The following is a 16,598-nucleotide window of genomic DNA, read 5'->3' as shown; positions in this document are numbered from 1 at the left end:
TCCAGAGTGTAGAACTTTGGTATCCTCTCCAGAGTGTAGAAACATTGGTATCGTCTCCAGAGTGTAGAACCTTGGTATCGCCTCCAGAGTGTAGAACCTTGGTATCGTCTCCAGAACGTAGAACTTTGGTATCGCCTCCAGAGTGTAGAAACATTGGTATCGTCTCCAGAGTGTAGAACCCTTGGAATCGCCTCGAGAGTGTAGAACCTTGGTATCGTCTCCAGAGTGTAGAAACCTTGGTATCGTCTCCAGAGTGTAGAACCTTGGTATCGTCTCCAGAGTGTAGAACCTTGGTATCGTCTCCAGAGTGTAGAACCTTGGTATCGCCTCCAGAGTGTAGAAACATTGGTATTGTCTCCAGAGTGTAGAACCCTTGGAATCGCCTCCAGAGTGTAGAACCTTGGTATCGTCTCCAGAGTGTAGAAACCTTGGTATCGTCTCCAGAGTGTAGAACCTTGGTATCGCCTCCAGAGTGTAGAACCTTGGTATCGTCTCCAGAGTGTAGAAACATTTGTATCGTCTCCAGAGTGTAGAAACATTTGTATCGTCTCCAGTGTAGAACCTTGGTATCGTCTCCAGAGTGTAGAAACATTGGTATCGTCTCCAGAGTGTCGAACCTTGGTATCGTCTCCAGAGTTTAGAAACCTTGGTATCGTCTCCAGAGTGTAAAACCTTGGTATCGTCTCCAGAGTGTAGAAACATTGGTATCGTCTCCAGAGCGTAAAAACTTGGTATCGTCTCCAGAGTGTAGAACCTTGGTATTGTCTCCAGAGTGTAGAAACCTTGGTATCGTCTCCAGAGTGTAAAACCTTGGTATCGTCTCCAGAGTGTAAAACATTTGTATTGTCTCCAGAGAGTAGAAACATTGGTATCGCCTCCAGAGTGTAGAACCTTGGTATCGTCTCCAGAGTTTAGAAACCTTGGTATCGTCTCCAGAGTGTAAAACCTTGGTATCGTCTCCAGAGTGTAGAAACTTGGTATCGTCTCCAGAGTGTAGAACCTTGGTATCGCCTCCAGAGTGTAAAACATTTGTATTGTCTCCAGAGTGTAGAAACATTGGTATCGCCTCCAGAGTGTAGAACCTTGGTATCGTCTCCAGAGTGTAGAAACTCTGTATCATCTCCAGAGTGTAGAAACTTGGTATCGTCTCCAGAGTTTAGAAACATTGGTATCGTCTCCAGAATGTTGAAACCTTGGTATCGCCTCCAGAGTGTAGAAACATTGGTATCGTCTGCAGAGTGTAAAACCTTGATATCGTCTCCAGAGTGTAGAAACATTGGTATCGTCTCCAGAGTGTAGAACCTTCGTATCGTCTCCAGAGTGTAGAAACATTGGTATCGTCTCCAGAGTGTAGAACCTTGGTATCGTCTCCATAGTGTAAAACATTTGTATTGTCTCCAGAGTGTAGAAACATTGGTATCGCCTCCAGAGTGTCGAACCTTGGTATCGTCTCCAGAGTGTAAAAACTTGGTATCGTCCCTAAAGTGTCGAACATTGGTATCGCCTCCAGAGTGTAGAAACATTGGTATCGTCTCCAGAGTGTAGAACCTTGGAATCGCCTCCAGAGTGTAGAACCTTGGTATCGTCTCCAGAGTGTAGAAACATTGGTATCGCTTCCAGAGTGTAGAAACATTGGTATCGCCTCCAGACTGTAGAAACCTTGGTATCGTCTCCAGAGTGTAAAACCTTGGTATCGTCTCCAGAGTGTAAAACATTTGTATTGTCTCCAGAGTGTAGAAACATTGGTATCGCCTCCAGAGTTTAGAAACCTTGGTATTGTCTCCAGAGTTTAAAACCTTGGTATCGTCTCCAGAGTGTAGAACCTTGGTATCGCCTCCAGAGTGTAAAACATTTGTATTGTCTCCAGAGTGTAGAAACATTGGTATCGCCTCCAGAGTGTAGAACCTTGGTATCGTCTCCAGAGTGTAGAAACTCTGTATCATCTCCAGAGTGTAGAAACATTGGTATCGTCTCCAGAATGTTGAAACCTTGGTATCGCCTCCAGAGTGTAGAAACATTGGTATCGTCTGCAGAGTGTAAAACCTTGATATCGTCTCCAGAGTGTAGAAACATTGGTATCGTCTCCATAGTGTATAACCTTCGTATCGTCTCCAGAGTGTAGAAACATTGGTATCCTCTCCAGAGTGTAGAACCTTGGTATCGTCTCCATAGTGTAAAACATTTGTATTGTCTCCAGAGTGTAGAAACATTGGTATCGTCTCCAGAGTGTCGAACCTTGGTATCGTCTCCAGAGTTTAGAAACCTTGGTATCGTCTCCAGAGTGTAAAACCTTGGTATCGTCTCCAGAGTGTAGAAACATTGGTATCGTCTCCAGAGTGTAGAACCTTGGTATCGCCTCCAGAGTGTAAAACATTTGTATTGTCTCCAGAGTGTAGAAACATTGGTATCGCCTCCAGAGTGTAGAACCTTGGTATCGTCTCCAGAGTGTAGAAACTCTGTATCATCTCCAGAGTGTAGAAACTTGGTATCGTCTCCAGAGTTTAGAAACATTGGTATCGTCTCCAGAATGTTGAAACCTTGGTATCGCCTCCAGAGTGTAGAAACATTGGTATCGTCTGCAGAGTGTAAAACCTTGATATCGTCTCCAGAGTGTAGAAACATTGGTATCGTCTCCAGAGTGTAGAACCTTCGTATCGTCTCCAGAGTGTAGAAACATTGGTATCGTCTCCAGAGTGTAGAACCTTGGTATCGTCTCCATAGTGTAAAACATTTGTATTGTCTCCAGAGTGTAGAAACATTGGTATCGCCTCCAGAGTGTAGAAACTTGGTATCGTCTCCAGAGTGTAGAAACATTGGTATCGTCTCCAGAGTGTCGAACCTTGGTATCGTCTCCAGAGTTTAGAAACATTGGTATCGTCTCCAGTGTGTTATACCTTGGTATCGTCTCCAGAGTGTAGAAACATTGGTATCGTCTCCAGAGTGTAAAAACTTGGTATCGTCTCCAGAGTGTAGAACCTTGGTATCGTCTCCAGAGTGTAGAAACCTTGGTATCGTCTCCAGAGTGTAAAACCTCGGTATCGTCTCCAGAGTGTAAAACATTTGTATTGTCTCCAGAGTGTAGAAACATTGGTATCGCCTCCAGAGTGTAGAACCTTGGTATCGTCTCCAGAGTTTAGAAACCTTGGTATCGTCTCCAGAGTGTAGAAACTTGGTATCGTCTCCAGAGTGTAGAAACTTGGTATCGTCTCCAGAGTGTAGAACCTTGGTATCGCCTCCAGAGTGTAAAACATTTGTATTGTCTCCAGAGTGTAGAAACATTGGTATCGCCTCCAGAGTGTAGAACCTTGGTATCGTCTCCAGAGTGTAGAACCTTGGTATCGCCTCCAGAGTGTAGAAACATTGGTATTGTCTCCAGAGTGTAGAACCCTTGGAATCGCCTCCAGAGTGTAGAACCTTGGTATCGTCTCCAGAGTGTAGAAACATTGGTATCGTCTCCAGAGTGTAGAACCTTGGTATCGCCTCCAGAGTGTAGAACCTTGGTATCGTCTCCAGAGTGTAGAAACATTTGTATCGTCTCCAGAGTGTAGAAACATTTGTATCGTCTCCAGAGTGTAGAACCTTGGTATCGTCTCCAGAGTGTAGAAACATTGGTATCGTCTCCAGAGTGTCGAACCTTGGTATCGTCTCCAGAGTTTAGAAACCTTGGTATCGTCTCCAGAGTGTAAAACCTTGGTATCGTCTCCAGAGTGTAGAAACATTGGTATCGTCTCCAGAGTGTAAAAACTTGGTATCGTCTCCAGAGTGTAGAACCTTGGTATCGTCTCCAGAGTGTAGAAACCTTGGTATCGTCTCCAGAGTGTAAAACCTTGGTATCGTCTCCAGAGTGTAAAACATTTGTATTGTCTCCAGAGTGTAAAACCTTGGTATCGTCTCCAGAGTGTAGAAACTTGGTATCGTCTCCAGAGTGTAGAACCTTGGTATCGCCTCCAGAGTGTAAAACATTTGTATTGTCTCCAGAGTGTAGAAACATTGGTATCGCCTCCAGAGTGTAGAACCTTGGTATCGTCTCCAGAGTGTAGAAACTCTGTATCATCTCCAGAGTGTAGAAACTTGGTATCGTCTCCAGAGTTTAGAAACATTGGTATCGTCTCCAGAATGTTGAAACCTTGGTATCGCCTCCAGAGTGTAGAACCTTGGAATCGCCTCCAGAGTGTAGAACCTTGGTATCGTCTCCAGAGTGTAGAAACATTGGTATCGCTTCCAGAGTGTAGAAACATTGGTATCGTCTCCAGAGTGTAGAAACCTTGGTATCGTCTCCAGAGTGTAGAACCTTGGTATCGCCTCCAGAGTGTAGAACCTTGGTATCGTCTCCAGAGTGTAGAACTTTGGTATCGCCTCCAGAGTGTAGAAACATTGGTATCGTCTCCAGAGTGTAGAACCCTTGGAATCGCCTCCAGAGTATAGAACCTTGGTATCGTCTCCAGAGTGTAGAAACCTTGGTATCGTCTCCAGAGTGTAGAACCTTGGTATCGTCTCCAGAGTGTAGAACTTTGGTATCGCCTCCAGAGTGTAGAAACATTGGTATCGTCTCCAGAGTGTAGAACCCTTGGAATCGCCTCCAGAGTATAGAACCTTGGTATCGTCTCCAGAGTGTAGAAACCTTGGTATCGTCTCCAGAGTGTAGAACCTTTGTATCGTCTCCAGAGTGTCGAAACTTGGTATCGCCTCCAGAGTGTAGAACCTTGGTATCGTCTCCAGAGTGTAGAACCTTGGTATCGCCTCCAGAGTGTAGAAACATTGGTATTGTCTCCAGAGTGTAGAACCCTTGGAATCGCCTCCAGAGTGTAGAACCTTGGTATCGTCTCCAGAGTGTAGAAACCTCGGTATCGTCTCCAGAGTGTAGAACCTTGGTATCGCCTCCAGAGTGTAGAACCTTGGTATCGTCTCCAGAGTGTAGAAACATTGGTATCGTCTCCAGAGTGTAGAAACATTTGTATCGTCTCCAGAGTGTAGAACCTTGGTATCGTCTCCAGAGTGTAGAAACATTGGTATCGTCTCCAGAGTGTCGAACCTTGGTATCGTCTCCAGAGTTTAGAAACCTTGGTATCGTCTCCAGAGTGTAAAACCTTGGTATCGTCTCCAGAGTGTAGAAACATTGGTATCGTCTCCAGAGTGTAAAAACTTGGTATCGTCTCCAGAGTGTAGAACCTTGGTATCGTCTCCAGAGTGTAGAAACCTTGGTATCGTCTCCAGAGTGTAAAACCTTGGTATCGTCTCCAGAGTGTAGAAACATTTGTATCGTCTCCAGAGTGTAGAACCTTGGTATCGTCTCCAGAGTGTAGAAACGTTGGTATCGTCTCCAGAGTGTCGAACCTTGGTATCGTCTCCAGAGTTTAGAAACCTTGGTATCGTCTCCAGAGTGTAAAACCTTGGTATCGTCTCCAGAGTGTAGAAACATTGGTATCGTCTCCAGAGTGTAAAAACTTGGTATCGTCTCCAGAGTGTAGAACCTTGGTATCGTCTCCAGAGTGTAGAAACCTTGGTATCGTCTCCAGAGTGTAAAACATTTGTATTGTCTCCAGAGTGTAGAAACATTGGTATCGCCTCCAGAGTGTAGAACCTTGGTATCGTCTCCAGAGTTTAGAAACCTTGGTATTGTCTCCAGAGTGTAAAACCTTGGTATCGTCTCCAGAGTGTAGAAACTTGGTATCGTCTCCAGAGTGTAGAACCTTGGTATCGCCTCCAGAGTGTAAAACATTTGTATTGTCTCCAGAGTGTAGAAACATTGGTATCGCCTCCAGAGTGTAGAACCTTGGTATCGTCTCCAGAGTGTAGAAACTCTGTATCATCTCCAGAGTGTAGAAACTTGGTATCGTCTCCAGAGTGTAGAAACATTGGTATCGTCTCCAGAGTGTAGAACCTTGGTATCGTCTCCATAGTGTAAAACATTTGTATTGTCTCCAGAGTGTAGAAACATTGGTATCGCCTCCAGAGTGTCGAACCTTGGTATCGTCTCCAGAGTGTAGAAACTCTGTATCGTCTCCAGAGTGTAGAAACTTGGTATCATCTCCAGAGTGTAGAACCTTGGTATCGCCTCCAGAGTGTAGAACCTTGGTGTCGTCTCCAGAGTTTAGAAACATTGGTGTCGTCTCCAGAGTGTAGAAACATTGGTATCGTCTCCAGAGTGTAGAAACATTGGTATTGTCTCCAGAGTGTAGAACCCTTGGAATCGCCTCCAGAGTGTAGAACCTTGGTATCGTCTCCAGAGTGTAGAAACCTCGGTATCGTCTCCAGAGTGTAGAACCTTGGTATCGCCTCCAGAGTGTAGAACCTTGGTATCGTCTCCAGAGTGTAGAAACATTGGTATCGTCTCCAGAGTGTAGAAACATTTGTATCGTCTCCAGAGTGTAGAACCTTGGTATCGTCTCCAGAGTGTAGAAACATTGGTATCGTCTCCAGAGTGTCGAACCTTGGTATCGTCTCCAGAGTTTAGAAACCTTGGTATCGTCTCCAGAGTGTAAAACCTTGGTATCGTCTCCAGAGTGTAGAAACATTGGTATCGTCTCCAGAGTGTAAAAACTTGGTATCGTCTCCAGAGTGTAGAACCTTGGTATCGTCTCCAGAGTGTAGAAACCTTGGTATCGTCTCCAGAGTGTAAAACCTTGGTATCGTCTCCAGAGTGTAGAAACATTTGTATCGTCTCCAGAGTGTAGAACCTTGGTATCGTCTCCAGAGTGTAGAAACGTTGGTATCGTCTCCAGAGTGTCGAACCTTGGTATCGTCTCCAGAGTTTAGAAACCTTGGTATCGTCTCCAGAGTGTAAAACCTTGGTATCGTCTCCAGAGTGTAGAAACATTGGTATCGTCTCCAGAGTGTAAAAACTTGGTATCGTCTCCAGAGTGTAGAACCTTGGTATCGTCTCCAGAGTGTAGAAACCTTGGTATCGTCTCCAGAGTGTAAAACATTTGTATTGTCTCCAGAGTGTAGAAACATTGGTATCGCCTCCAGAGTGTAGAACCTTGGTATCGTCTCCAGAGTTTAGAAACCTTGGTATTGTCTCCAGAGTGTAAAACCTTGGTATCGTCTCCAGAGTGTAGAAACTTGGTATCGTCTCCAGAGTGTAGAACCTTGGTATCGCCTCCAGAGTGTAAAACATTTGTATTGTCTCCAGAGTGTAGAAACATTGGTATCGCCTCCAGAGTGTAGAACCTTGGTATCGTCTCCAGAGTGTAGAAACTCTGTATCATCTCCAGAGTGTAGAAACTTGGTATCGTCTCCAGAGTGTAGAAACATTGGTATCGTCTCCAGAGTGTAGAACCTTGGTATCGTCTCCATAGTGTAAAACATTTGTATTGTCTCCAGAGTGTAGAAACATTGGTATCGCCTCCAGAGTGTCGAACCTTGGTATCGTCTCCAGAGTGTAGAAACTCTGTATCGTCTCCAGAGTGTAGAAACTTGGTATCATCTCCAGAGTGTAGAACCTTGGTATCGCCTCCAGAGTGTAGAACCTTGGTGTCGTCTCCAGAGTTTAGAAACATTGGTGTCGTCTCCAGAGTGTAGAAACATTGGTATCGTCTCCAGAGTGTAGAAACATTGGTATCGTCTCCAGACTGTAGAACCTTGGTATCGTCTCTAGACGATGCTTAATCAGTCGCCCCAGTTAATTGACTTAGTGTGTATTTGGACTTTGTACTTCTTCCAGAACTTTTTGTTTTGACACAGACTTTAGTGTGGGACTTTTTGCAGGTTCAAACTTTTCTTTCTTTAGAGGAACATAAAGTCAAACTCTTCCAAAGCCACGGTGGCAGGTGATGGCAAAAGAAGCCATTTATTGAAATAATGCAAAAGAAACTCAACATGAACAATTTTCTTTTTTTTTATCCAATCAAGCAAAATGCAAGAATCCACATGAACACGGTCCCAGTGTGAGTCTGCAGGTCCGTCAGACCGACGGCCAGCAGCAAAACACACAAACCTTCAGACAAGCTCAAATCAAACACTGGGTTTCTGGTTTGAAATCAAATATATACATTTTTGTTCTTACAGCATTTACACACAGAAGAAAGTTCCAGAGGAAAACTGTCGGCCAGTCGGAAGGCTGAAAGGAAGGAACACACCATGAAGATGGATGAAAGAAAGTCAGTGGGTGCTAGGAGGAGGACAGGAGGAGAAGGACAGGAGAAGGAGAGGAGGAGGAGGACAGGAGGTGGAGAGGGAGGAGAGGACAGGAGGTGGAGAGGGAGGACAGGAGGTGGAGAGGGAGGAGAGGACAGGAGGAGGACAGGAGGTGGAGAGGGAGGAGAGGACAGGAGAAGGACGAGCTGCTCTTTCTCAAACGCACTCTGACCTCCACTGCAGTGACTGAGGAGGACGGGATGCACCTGACCTGGATCTCCCACAATGCCTTGCTCAAACCGTCCCTGGTTGAGCTCTGGTGGCCCTGCACACTGCTCTTCCTCAGTTTCCTGTCTGTTCCAGGCGCCTCCCTGGTTCTGCAGCTTCAATCAGATCATCTGATCAGCTGTTTGATCGAAGTGTGACCACCTTCCACCGCCACATCACGCTTACACTCTCACAATAAGAGACACTGAAACTAACCGCTGGGAAAAGAACCTTTTGGGTTTTCAGGAGGAAATCAAAGAAGCTGTTTCCCAATTTTAATTCCAGTTCTGTAATCTCATCTATTGATCGCTTAAACTGAGCAAATTGGATGTAGGAAATGTTTCCTGTTTGTGTGATGATCTGACACACACGCACGCACACACACGGAGAGTTTTGGTGTCCGGTGACGATGATGATGCACCGCCTGTTGGAAGGAATGAGCTTCATGTTTGACGTCTAAAAACATTCCTGTAAAATACATTAAGATCTTTTTAGTGTCTAAAATTCAGGAAATACCTGCTGACTGTGGAAACACCAAGCAGCCCACTGGTACTGTACTGTCTGGTAATGAACTGTCTGGTACTGTACTGTCTGGTAATGTACTGTCTGGTACTGTAGTGTCTGGTAATGTACTGTACTGTCTGGTACTGTGCAGTCTGGTACTGTACTGTGCTGTCTGGTAGTGTACTGTACTGTCTGGTACTGTACTGTATATAAACCTGGATCACACTGTACCACAGCACACTGTACTGTCCTGTACCTGAAGCCACAATCCCAATGTGCAGTATTTGTGAAAGGTTACCCAAAGAACCGTACCGAATCCCGTTTTTCCTCACCCTCCATTGAGTTAGGTAGCACATCGGTACGGTTCTATAAGGCGGCGCTTCAACGCAGCCGTCAGGTTTTACTCCGGAGCCTGAGCAGCGCCGCAACTTCTGCATTGGTCATGCAACTGCTGCTGCGTAATCACGTCGCATACCTGCAGCCTTCACAACCCCACCTACATTTTAACCGTCTTCTCTGTGGTGAGACTCCGTGACAGTTGGGTCTAGGTGTGCTTTGCCATACCGTACCATCCAAAGGCTTTAGTGTACTGTACCATACAAAACCATACCGTCCTATACTATAACATACAGTATTATACCATATCGCCCTATACCATATTGTCCTGTACCATACCATATTATAACATACTGTATGTACTGTACGGCATGGTACTGTATGACATGCCACAGTGTAGTATTGGATGGGACTGTATGGTACGTTTATAATATGGTGTTGTCTGAATTAGCCCTAAAGGATGGGACCGTAAATCACACCAAGATCATATTCTGTTGCTGGTTCGACCAGAGGCGAGTTGTCAATGCCGCGTAAAGACGCAGATATGTAACATCATCACTACTTGACAGTGACGGAAGACCAGAGGAACACATGAGCTGCAGCTCAGGAGGCGGCGCTGCAGCTCAGGAGGCGGCGCTGCAGCTCAGGAGGCGGCGCTGCAGCTCAGGAGGCGGCGCTGCAGCTCAGGAGGCGGCGCTGCAGCTCAGGAGGCGGCGCTGCAGCCTTGAGCCTCGTTCTCTGTGACAGCTCAACTTTCTTCTTGTGAGCAGCAGCGTCCCGCTCCTGCTGAAGCTCCGCCCCTCCTGTTACTGAGAGGAGCATCTGCACCTCGTCTGAACACCAGGGGGCAGTGGAGCGCCACGTTTCAATAAACCAGTTCACTAAACAACCAGTTTAGTACAAAAGAGGTGGATGAGAAAGAGAGTTTATATGGTGAGGAGATATTGAAATAATGCTGCTTCTGCAGAGTGACGATCGTCACTGACCAATCAGCAGACGGCTGCGTTGAAGCTCCGCCTTCTGGAACTGCTGTGCAAGCTAACTCAATGGAAGGGTGAGGAAAAATGGTTACGGTTAGGTACAGTACTTTTGGTACCATCGACAACTTTGTCAGTGGTGTGTGAGGTGTCCTGGTGTGAGCCTGCCCGTCACTGGGTGCCGTGGTGAAAAGCCAAACAGAACATTTAGCAGGAAGTTTGGTTGAACTATGAAAATGATTCCACCACAAGGCACCAAAACTCTCCAATGAACTGTGTCTGATGACAACAGTCCTCCATGGTTCCATGGTTCCTCAGTTCCTCCTGTCACCAGCTCAGAGCAGCTGTCAGAGATTCTCTAATAGCAGATGACAACACATCATGTGATTCATTCTGTGTGTTGAGAGACTGACAGTGTTTCACTCCTAAATATATATTTCTACCTTGATTTCTTCTAAAACATTAACTGGAGGAAAGGAGCGGTGTTTCTCTGGAGGTCTGGTTCCTGCTAGAACGTCACACTGACTGCTGGATTCACTGTTTATTTACTTACTTTATTTTGAACATTCGATGTAGATTTTATACCGGATGTGTTTTAAAACCGAGACCAGAGTGACTCAGAGTTCTAGTGGAGTCCCTGCTAGTCTTGGTGAGGCAGGAGACTGCAGGGGGGTACAGGAGACTGCAGGGGGGTTCGGATTCAGGAGACTACAGGGGGGCTCAGGAGACTACAGGGGGGCTCAGGAGACTACAGGGGGGCTCAGGAGACTACAGGGGGGTTCAGGAGACTGCATGGGGGAACAGGGGGGTTCAGGAGACTACAGGGGGGTTTAAGAGACTGCAGGAGGGTTCAGGAGACTACAGGGGGGTTCAGGAGACCGCAGGGGGGCTCAGGAGACTACAGGGGGGTTCAGGAGACTACAGGGGGCAGTGCATGTACAATGAGTGAAGCTCCACAGCAGCATCAGCAGAGTGGACCCAGACCTCCAGGGGGAAATGGAACATGTGACGACACCACCGTCGCTCTATCATCACATTTCTTTACTTTATTCACTGACTGACGATTACTAGAAGTGGTGATTGTATCTTCTGAAGGAGCTCTGCCTGCTTCTCCAAGTTCCTCGTCTCCCACCATCATCCTGCTGGTTCCTATGTACCGTCCACTTCCACCACACTGACCATCTATTCTCTTTTTATCTGATAAAACTGAACAGAGCTGAAACCAGACCTGCTGATTTCTACTGGAACCAGAGGGGGCGCTCTCACTGCAGTGGAAACAGTCCTCAGGTCAGTGATGAAGTTTCAAAAGCTTCCTAAACAGCTGAGCATGAAATGGCTGGGGTCACCACCAACTGGTTTCTATAGACGCTGCTGTAGGTGGAGACGGCTGGAGGTTCATGGTCTGTGCATCCCGCCTCCATCAGTGCTGGTTCAGACAGTCTGATGTCCACTCGTCTCTAAACTCTCCCTTGCTCTGCTATCGTTCTTCACCCAGCTGCTGGCAGCAGAGCGTCCACCGCTCAGCCTGGACTTGAACATGTGGGCTTTCAGAATCTGAGGTTTGTGGGGATTAAAAGTGGCATGAAATGTACCTGGAATGACTGAGATGCTATTAGTGTTGAGAGGCTGCTGGAGCAGCGGGAGGGAGGCTGCTGGAGCAGCAGGAGGCTGCAGCTCGTTGGGTTGAAGTCTGGAAACAGGCCAGACGTATGTTTGACGAGGAGGATCTGGTGACGTATGTTTGATAAGGAGGGTCTGGTGACGTATGTTTGACGAGGAGGATCTGGTGACGTATGTTTGATAAGGAGGGTCTGGTGACGTATGTTTGATAAGGAGGATCTGGTGACGTATGTTTGACGAGGAGGATCTGGTGACGTATGTTTGACGAGGAGGATCTGGTGACGTATGTTTGACGAGGAGGATCTGGTGACGTATGTTTGATGAGGAGGATCTGGTGAGAACAAGGTTTCAACACTTCATGACCCACAGACCTTCTGCTGATCCAGTTTCTCAGCTTTCTGTTCATCTGACCAGCCAAGTTTCATCAATGTGATCGAGGGAGTGTTGACCTGTCACATCCCTCCCTCCCTCCCTCCCTCCCTCCCTCCCTCCCTCCCTCCCTCCCTCCCTCCCTCCCTCCCTCCCTTCCTTCCTTCCTTCCTTCCTTCCTTCCTTCCTTCCTTCCTTCCTTCCTTCCTTCCTTCCTTCCTTCCTTCCTTCCTTCCTTCCTTCCTTCCTTCCTTCCTTCCTTCCTTCCTTCCTTCCATCCATCCATCCATCCTTCCATCCTTCCATACTTTGATAAATCTTGTCTTCCGTCAGCAGCCGCGGGGTGGGGGACCCATCTCTGCAGTGCTTGTCCTAAACATGAGACACTTTCTGAGTCTCTCTCGCCTGCTTGATGCTGTACAGCCACTTAATGACCCGAGCGTTTCGCTCCACAGCCGAGATGCCGTACGGCACACGCTCCCCGGCCTCTTCCTCCTCGTCCTCGCCCTCGTCCCCGTCTGACAGCCCGTCGTTGGAGGAGCGTCGGGAGCGGTCGCAGTCCGAGGAGATCATGGAAGCCGACCGAAAGTTCAGACTGACGATGTCCGAGTTCGCTCTGGCAAAGCTCTCTGGCCCCACCGCCTCCAGCTCCTCGGGGTCCAGGCCGCAGTAGTTGAAGAAGCGTTCTACGTCGGCGCCGGCCCTGGCGTAGCGATCCGACAGGTCGGACTTGGACCTGTGCAGGGAAGAGCGACGAGCTACAGAGGAACCCGGCTCCAGCTCCAAGCCGGTGTCGGCGGGGGCGTTGGACGGGTCCAACTCATAGGGCAGGGCCTGAGGGGGAGTGTTGTCACAGGGCGGGGGGGAGGGGGCGGGCCGAGGGGGGGGCAGGGACAGCGCTGGAGGGGGGAGGGAGGAGGGATTGGGTTTGGGGGGGAGGGGCGGAGCCGAGGAGCTGCTGGATCGGGCACCGCGGAGCGGCTTGCCGTTGCAGAGCCGCAGCAGGTCGGAGGAGGAGTGGGAGCTGAGCAGCGGCGGCAGCGGCGAGCGGGAGCGCTCCACAACTCCTCCTTCACCTCCTCGGCGGCTCAGGTTGAGGTTTCCTCCCTGTTGATGGCTGCGGCACCCCCCACTGTTCATTGGGGGTACCTTGAGGGAATGGGAGAAGGATCGCAGCGAGTGTGAGGTGCTTGGACTCGGAGCCGAGTCGGCCGGCTGCTCGTTCAGAGTCATGGTTGATCGGTACGTTAACGGCATTCTGGAAGCAGAGAGCAGAGGTCAAACACCACGCTGCTCACCAAGACTCAACCACAGAACCCGTCACTTACCCTGACGGTGTCCAGCTCCTGGCCAAACCTCCGGAGGATCTCATGAGCACCGCGCTCTTAGCTCCGCCCCCCCGGCCGTCAGATCTCGCTCCTGACGAGGACGAGGAGTTGAGAAGGTTTTTGAGGATTTCCAGGTTTAGATTCTCCCGCTTGCTGGTCCCGCTGACGCTCGCACACATGTCGGACTTGGCATTGTTATTGGAAGCCTTGAAAGAGATCCCGCCCCCATTTCCTCCTCCACCAATCCCAGAGCCCCTCTTGGCCAGGAGGGTGTGTCCGGCGGGGGGCTTGACCAGCACGGGCGGTTTGATGGGTTCCTGCTTGGCGTTGATGACTTCCTGGCTCTTGACATACTTGGCCTTGTCAGCCTCCAGCCTCTCCACGGCGCTGAGGCGCTTCGGGTTCGGTTCCACCTGAAAACCACAAACACTCATCAAGTTTCCATGAACACAGAACACGTGTGTCAACTCGAATCCTCACGTCCAGGTCTTCATATCATGAACAACCAGGGCATTCCTGTTTGATGGACCAGAGTCTCTTCAGGGACTTTCTGGAAAAGTCCGTTTGGTTTGGGGAAATGTAAACGTACCCCGAACTCGGTTCTGGATTATTCAAGCGGAATCTGGTCCCCTAAAACATCGGTCTCGGTCCTCTTTCAAACTGACTTTCCAGTGGCAGGGTGAGGGTTTAGAGGACGTGACGTGGAGCGCAATGCATTCTGGGTGCGTGAATCTGAAAAAGACGCGGAAAAGACAGCAGGAGTCCTGAAACATTTGTTTTCTCCTGGAGAATATGTCTCGTGCACAGACGTGGAGTAGCGAGGTTCCTTTACAAGCCATCTTTCTAGCGGGTGGGGTGAGAGGACGGGTAGGATGCGATGCATTCTGGCAGTAAGCTAACAGCTAACCCCGCGAATCAGAAGAAGCAGGCGCAGAAAGAAAAAGTTAGGAAATATCTCGCGGGCAGGCGTGGAGTAGTAGTAGGAAGAAGCTCATTGATATCTGGTCTGAAGACTTTATGTCGTGGTTGTTTGAGGCTACCCATTAGACACGAGCTAACTAGCCTAGCCACCGCGGGCTAAAGCGACGGGACTTCTTGTTTGGGTCTGGACCAGTCCATGAGTCGTGGTGTGAGCTGGTGTAATTGAGTTAAGTTTTCCAGATGGTTTGATCCGGTCTCTAAACTGAATGTGAATGCTAAGGAACCAAATGAAGGGGTGAAAATTCTTGGCTCTGCCTCCTCCCAAGTGAACCGAGTCCCGGACTATCCAATGTGAAAAGGCTCTTAATTTAGTAATCTCAATTTATAAACAGAGATTAGATCGTTTCCATCAACGTAAAATGAATGTAAACTGTTCTGAGTGAACGAGAGATGAACGAGGTTGAGGTGGGGTTGGGGTGGGTGGGGTTGAGATGGGGTTGAGGTTAAGGTGGGGGTGGGGTTGAGGTAGGGTTAATGTTAAGATGGGTGGAGTAGTTCGGTTGAGGTGGGGTTGGGGTGGAGGTGGGGGTGGGGTGAGATGGGGTTGAGGAGGGGTTTATGTTGAGATGGGGTCGAGTAGTTCGGTTGAGGTGGGGGTGGGGTTGAGATGGGGGTGGGGTTAAGTTGGGGGTGGAGTTGAGATGTGGGTGGGGTTGAGGCGGGTGGCGTTGAGGTAGATGTGAAGTTGAGGTGGGGTTAATGTTGAGATGGGGTGAAGTTGTTCGGTTGAGGCGGGTGGGGTTGAGGTAGATGTGAGGTGGGGGTGGGGTTGAGGTGGGGTTAATGTTGAGATGGGGTGGAGTAGTTTGGTTGAAGTGGAGTTGAGATGGGGGTGGGGTTGAGGCGGGTGGCGTTGAGGTAGATGTGAGGTTGAGGTGGGGTTAATGTTGAGATGGGGTGGAGTAGTTCGGTTGAAGTGGAGTTGAGATGGGGTGGGGTTGAGGCGGGTGGCGTTGAGGTAGATGTGAGGTTGAGGTGGGGTTAACGTTGAGATGGGGTGGAGTAGTAGTTTGGTTGAGGTGAGGTTGGGGGTGGGTGTGAGGTGAGGTTAATGTTGACATGGGGGTGGAGTAGTTTGGTTGATGTGGGGTGAGATGAGTTAGAGGTGGGGGTGGGGTTGAGGTAGATGTGAGGTTGAAGTGGAGTTGAGATGTGGGTGGGGTTGAGGCGGGTGGCGTTGAGGTAGATGTGAAGTTGAGGTGGGGTTAATATTGAGATGGAATGAAGTTGTTCGGTTGAAGTGGAGTTGAGATGTGGGTGGGGTTGAGGCGGGTGGCGTTGAGGTAGATGTGAAGTTGAGGTGAGGTTAATGTTGAGATGGGGGTGGAGTAGTTCGGTTGATGTGGGGTGAGATGAGTTAGAGGAGGGTACCTGTCTCCTGAAGTAGTCGGGACCCTTGTTGAGGATCCGGAGGGGGACGGTGGCGCCGAACTGAGCTGCAGGGCCGGCGGCCTTGCTATCTGGCAGGGGTGGAGCCAAAGTCTCTGTTGGCATGGCAACAAGGCGACTGGGATGGCCGGCCGTGGTGGCGACGGGTGAAGGGGGGTCGACAGAGGGCGGGGCCACCGGAGGACCCCCAGCACATGAAGACACAAGGCGAAAAGAGAGGAGCTCTAAAAAGAGATGAAGCCCCCGGCTCTCCTCATCATCAGGACGAAGCAGGGGGCGGTGCGGGGCGGGGGTGGGAGGGGGCGTGGCAGGGGGAGGGGGGCGCGGATGGGAGGGGGTCAGTCACATACACTTCTGCATCGCTTGAGTTCCTCCAGTCTGATCCACCACAGTCTGATCCACCACAGTCTGAAAGTCCTTGGACACTCGATCTGGAAGAAAACAAAGACAAACAACATAGAATGAAACAAACGTGGAGGAAATTCAATTTAAAGTATTAATCTTAATGCTGCTACCACGGTCTACACACTGTTAATACTGCTACCCACAGCGGGACACACTGTTAATGCTGAAGTCCAGCCTTCCTTCCACGTGGCTGCAGAGAATCAACACAAAGTGTAAGAAACAGGAAGGTGGCAGCTGATCAGCCACACTAAGACCTGCTGGTATTGATCAGAAATCACAACTCATTAATTCAATATCAACTTTCCACTGCTCTTCCTTAACTCTTACTTTGTCATTGTTGTTTTTC

At 48.9% G+C, this 16,598-nt stretch overlaps 1 protein-coding gene across 1 annotated transcript; it reads right to left on the bottom strand.

Moving 5' to 3' along the window:
* Positions 1 to 12,521: 12,521 nt before the first annotated feature.
* On the bottom strand, positions 12,522 to 16,112 carry fam110b (family with sequence similarity 110 member B; the record flags this gene model as incomplete). Its single annotated transcript, XM_080469994.1, has 3 exons — positions 15,830 to 16,112; positions 13,478 to 13,890; positions 12,522 to 13,407 (listed from the first exon to the last, which is right to left on the bottom strand). Exons 1-3 carry the CDS (start codon positions 15,950 to 15,952, stop codon positions 12,522 to 12,524), a joined length of 1,422 nt encoding a protein of 473 aa, XP_080326120.1. The 5' UTR covers positions 15,953 to 16,112.
* Positions 16,113 to 16,598: the final 486 nt, after the last annotated feature.

This window comes from Lipophrys pholis (genome assembly GCF_963383615.2).
Source record: "Lipophrys pholis genome assembly, chromosome: 1".
In the NCBI taxonomy this organism is placed as follows: domain Eukaryota; kingdom Metazoa; phylum Chordata; class Actinopteri; order Blenniiformes; family Blenniidae; genus Lipophrys; species Lipophrys pholis.
This window is presented reverse-complemented; position numbering and strand designations above follow the sequence as displayed.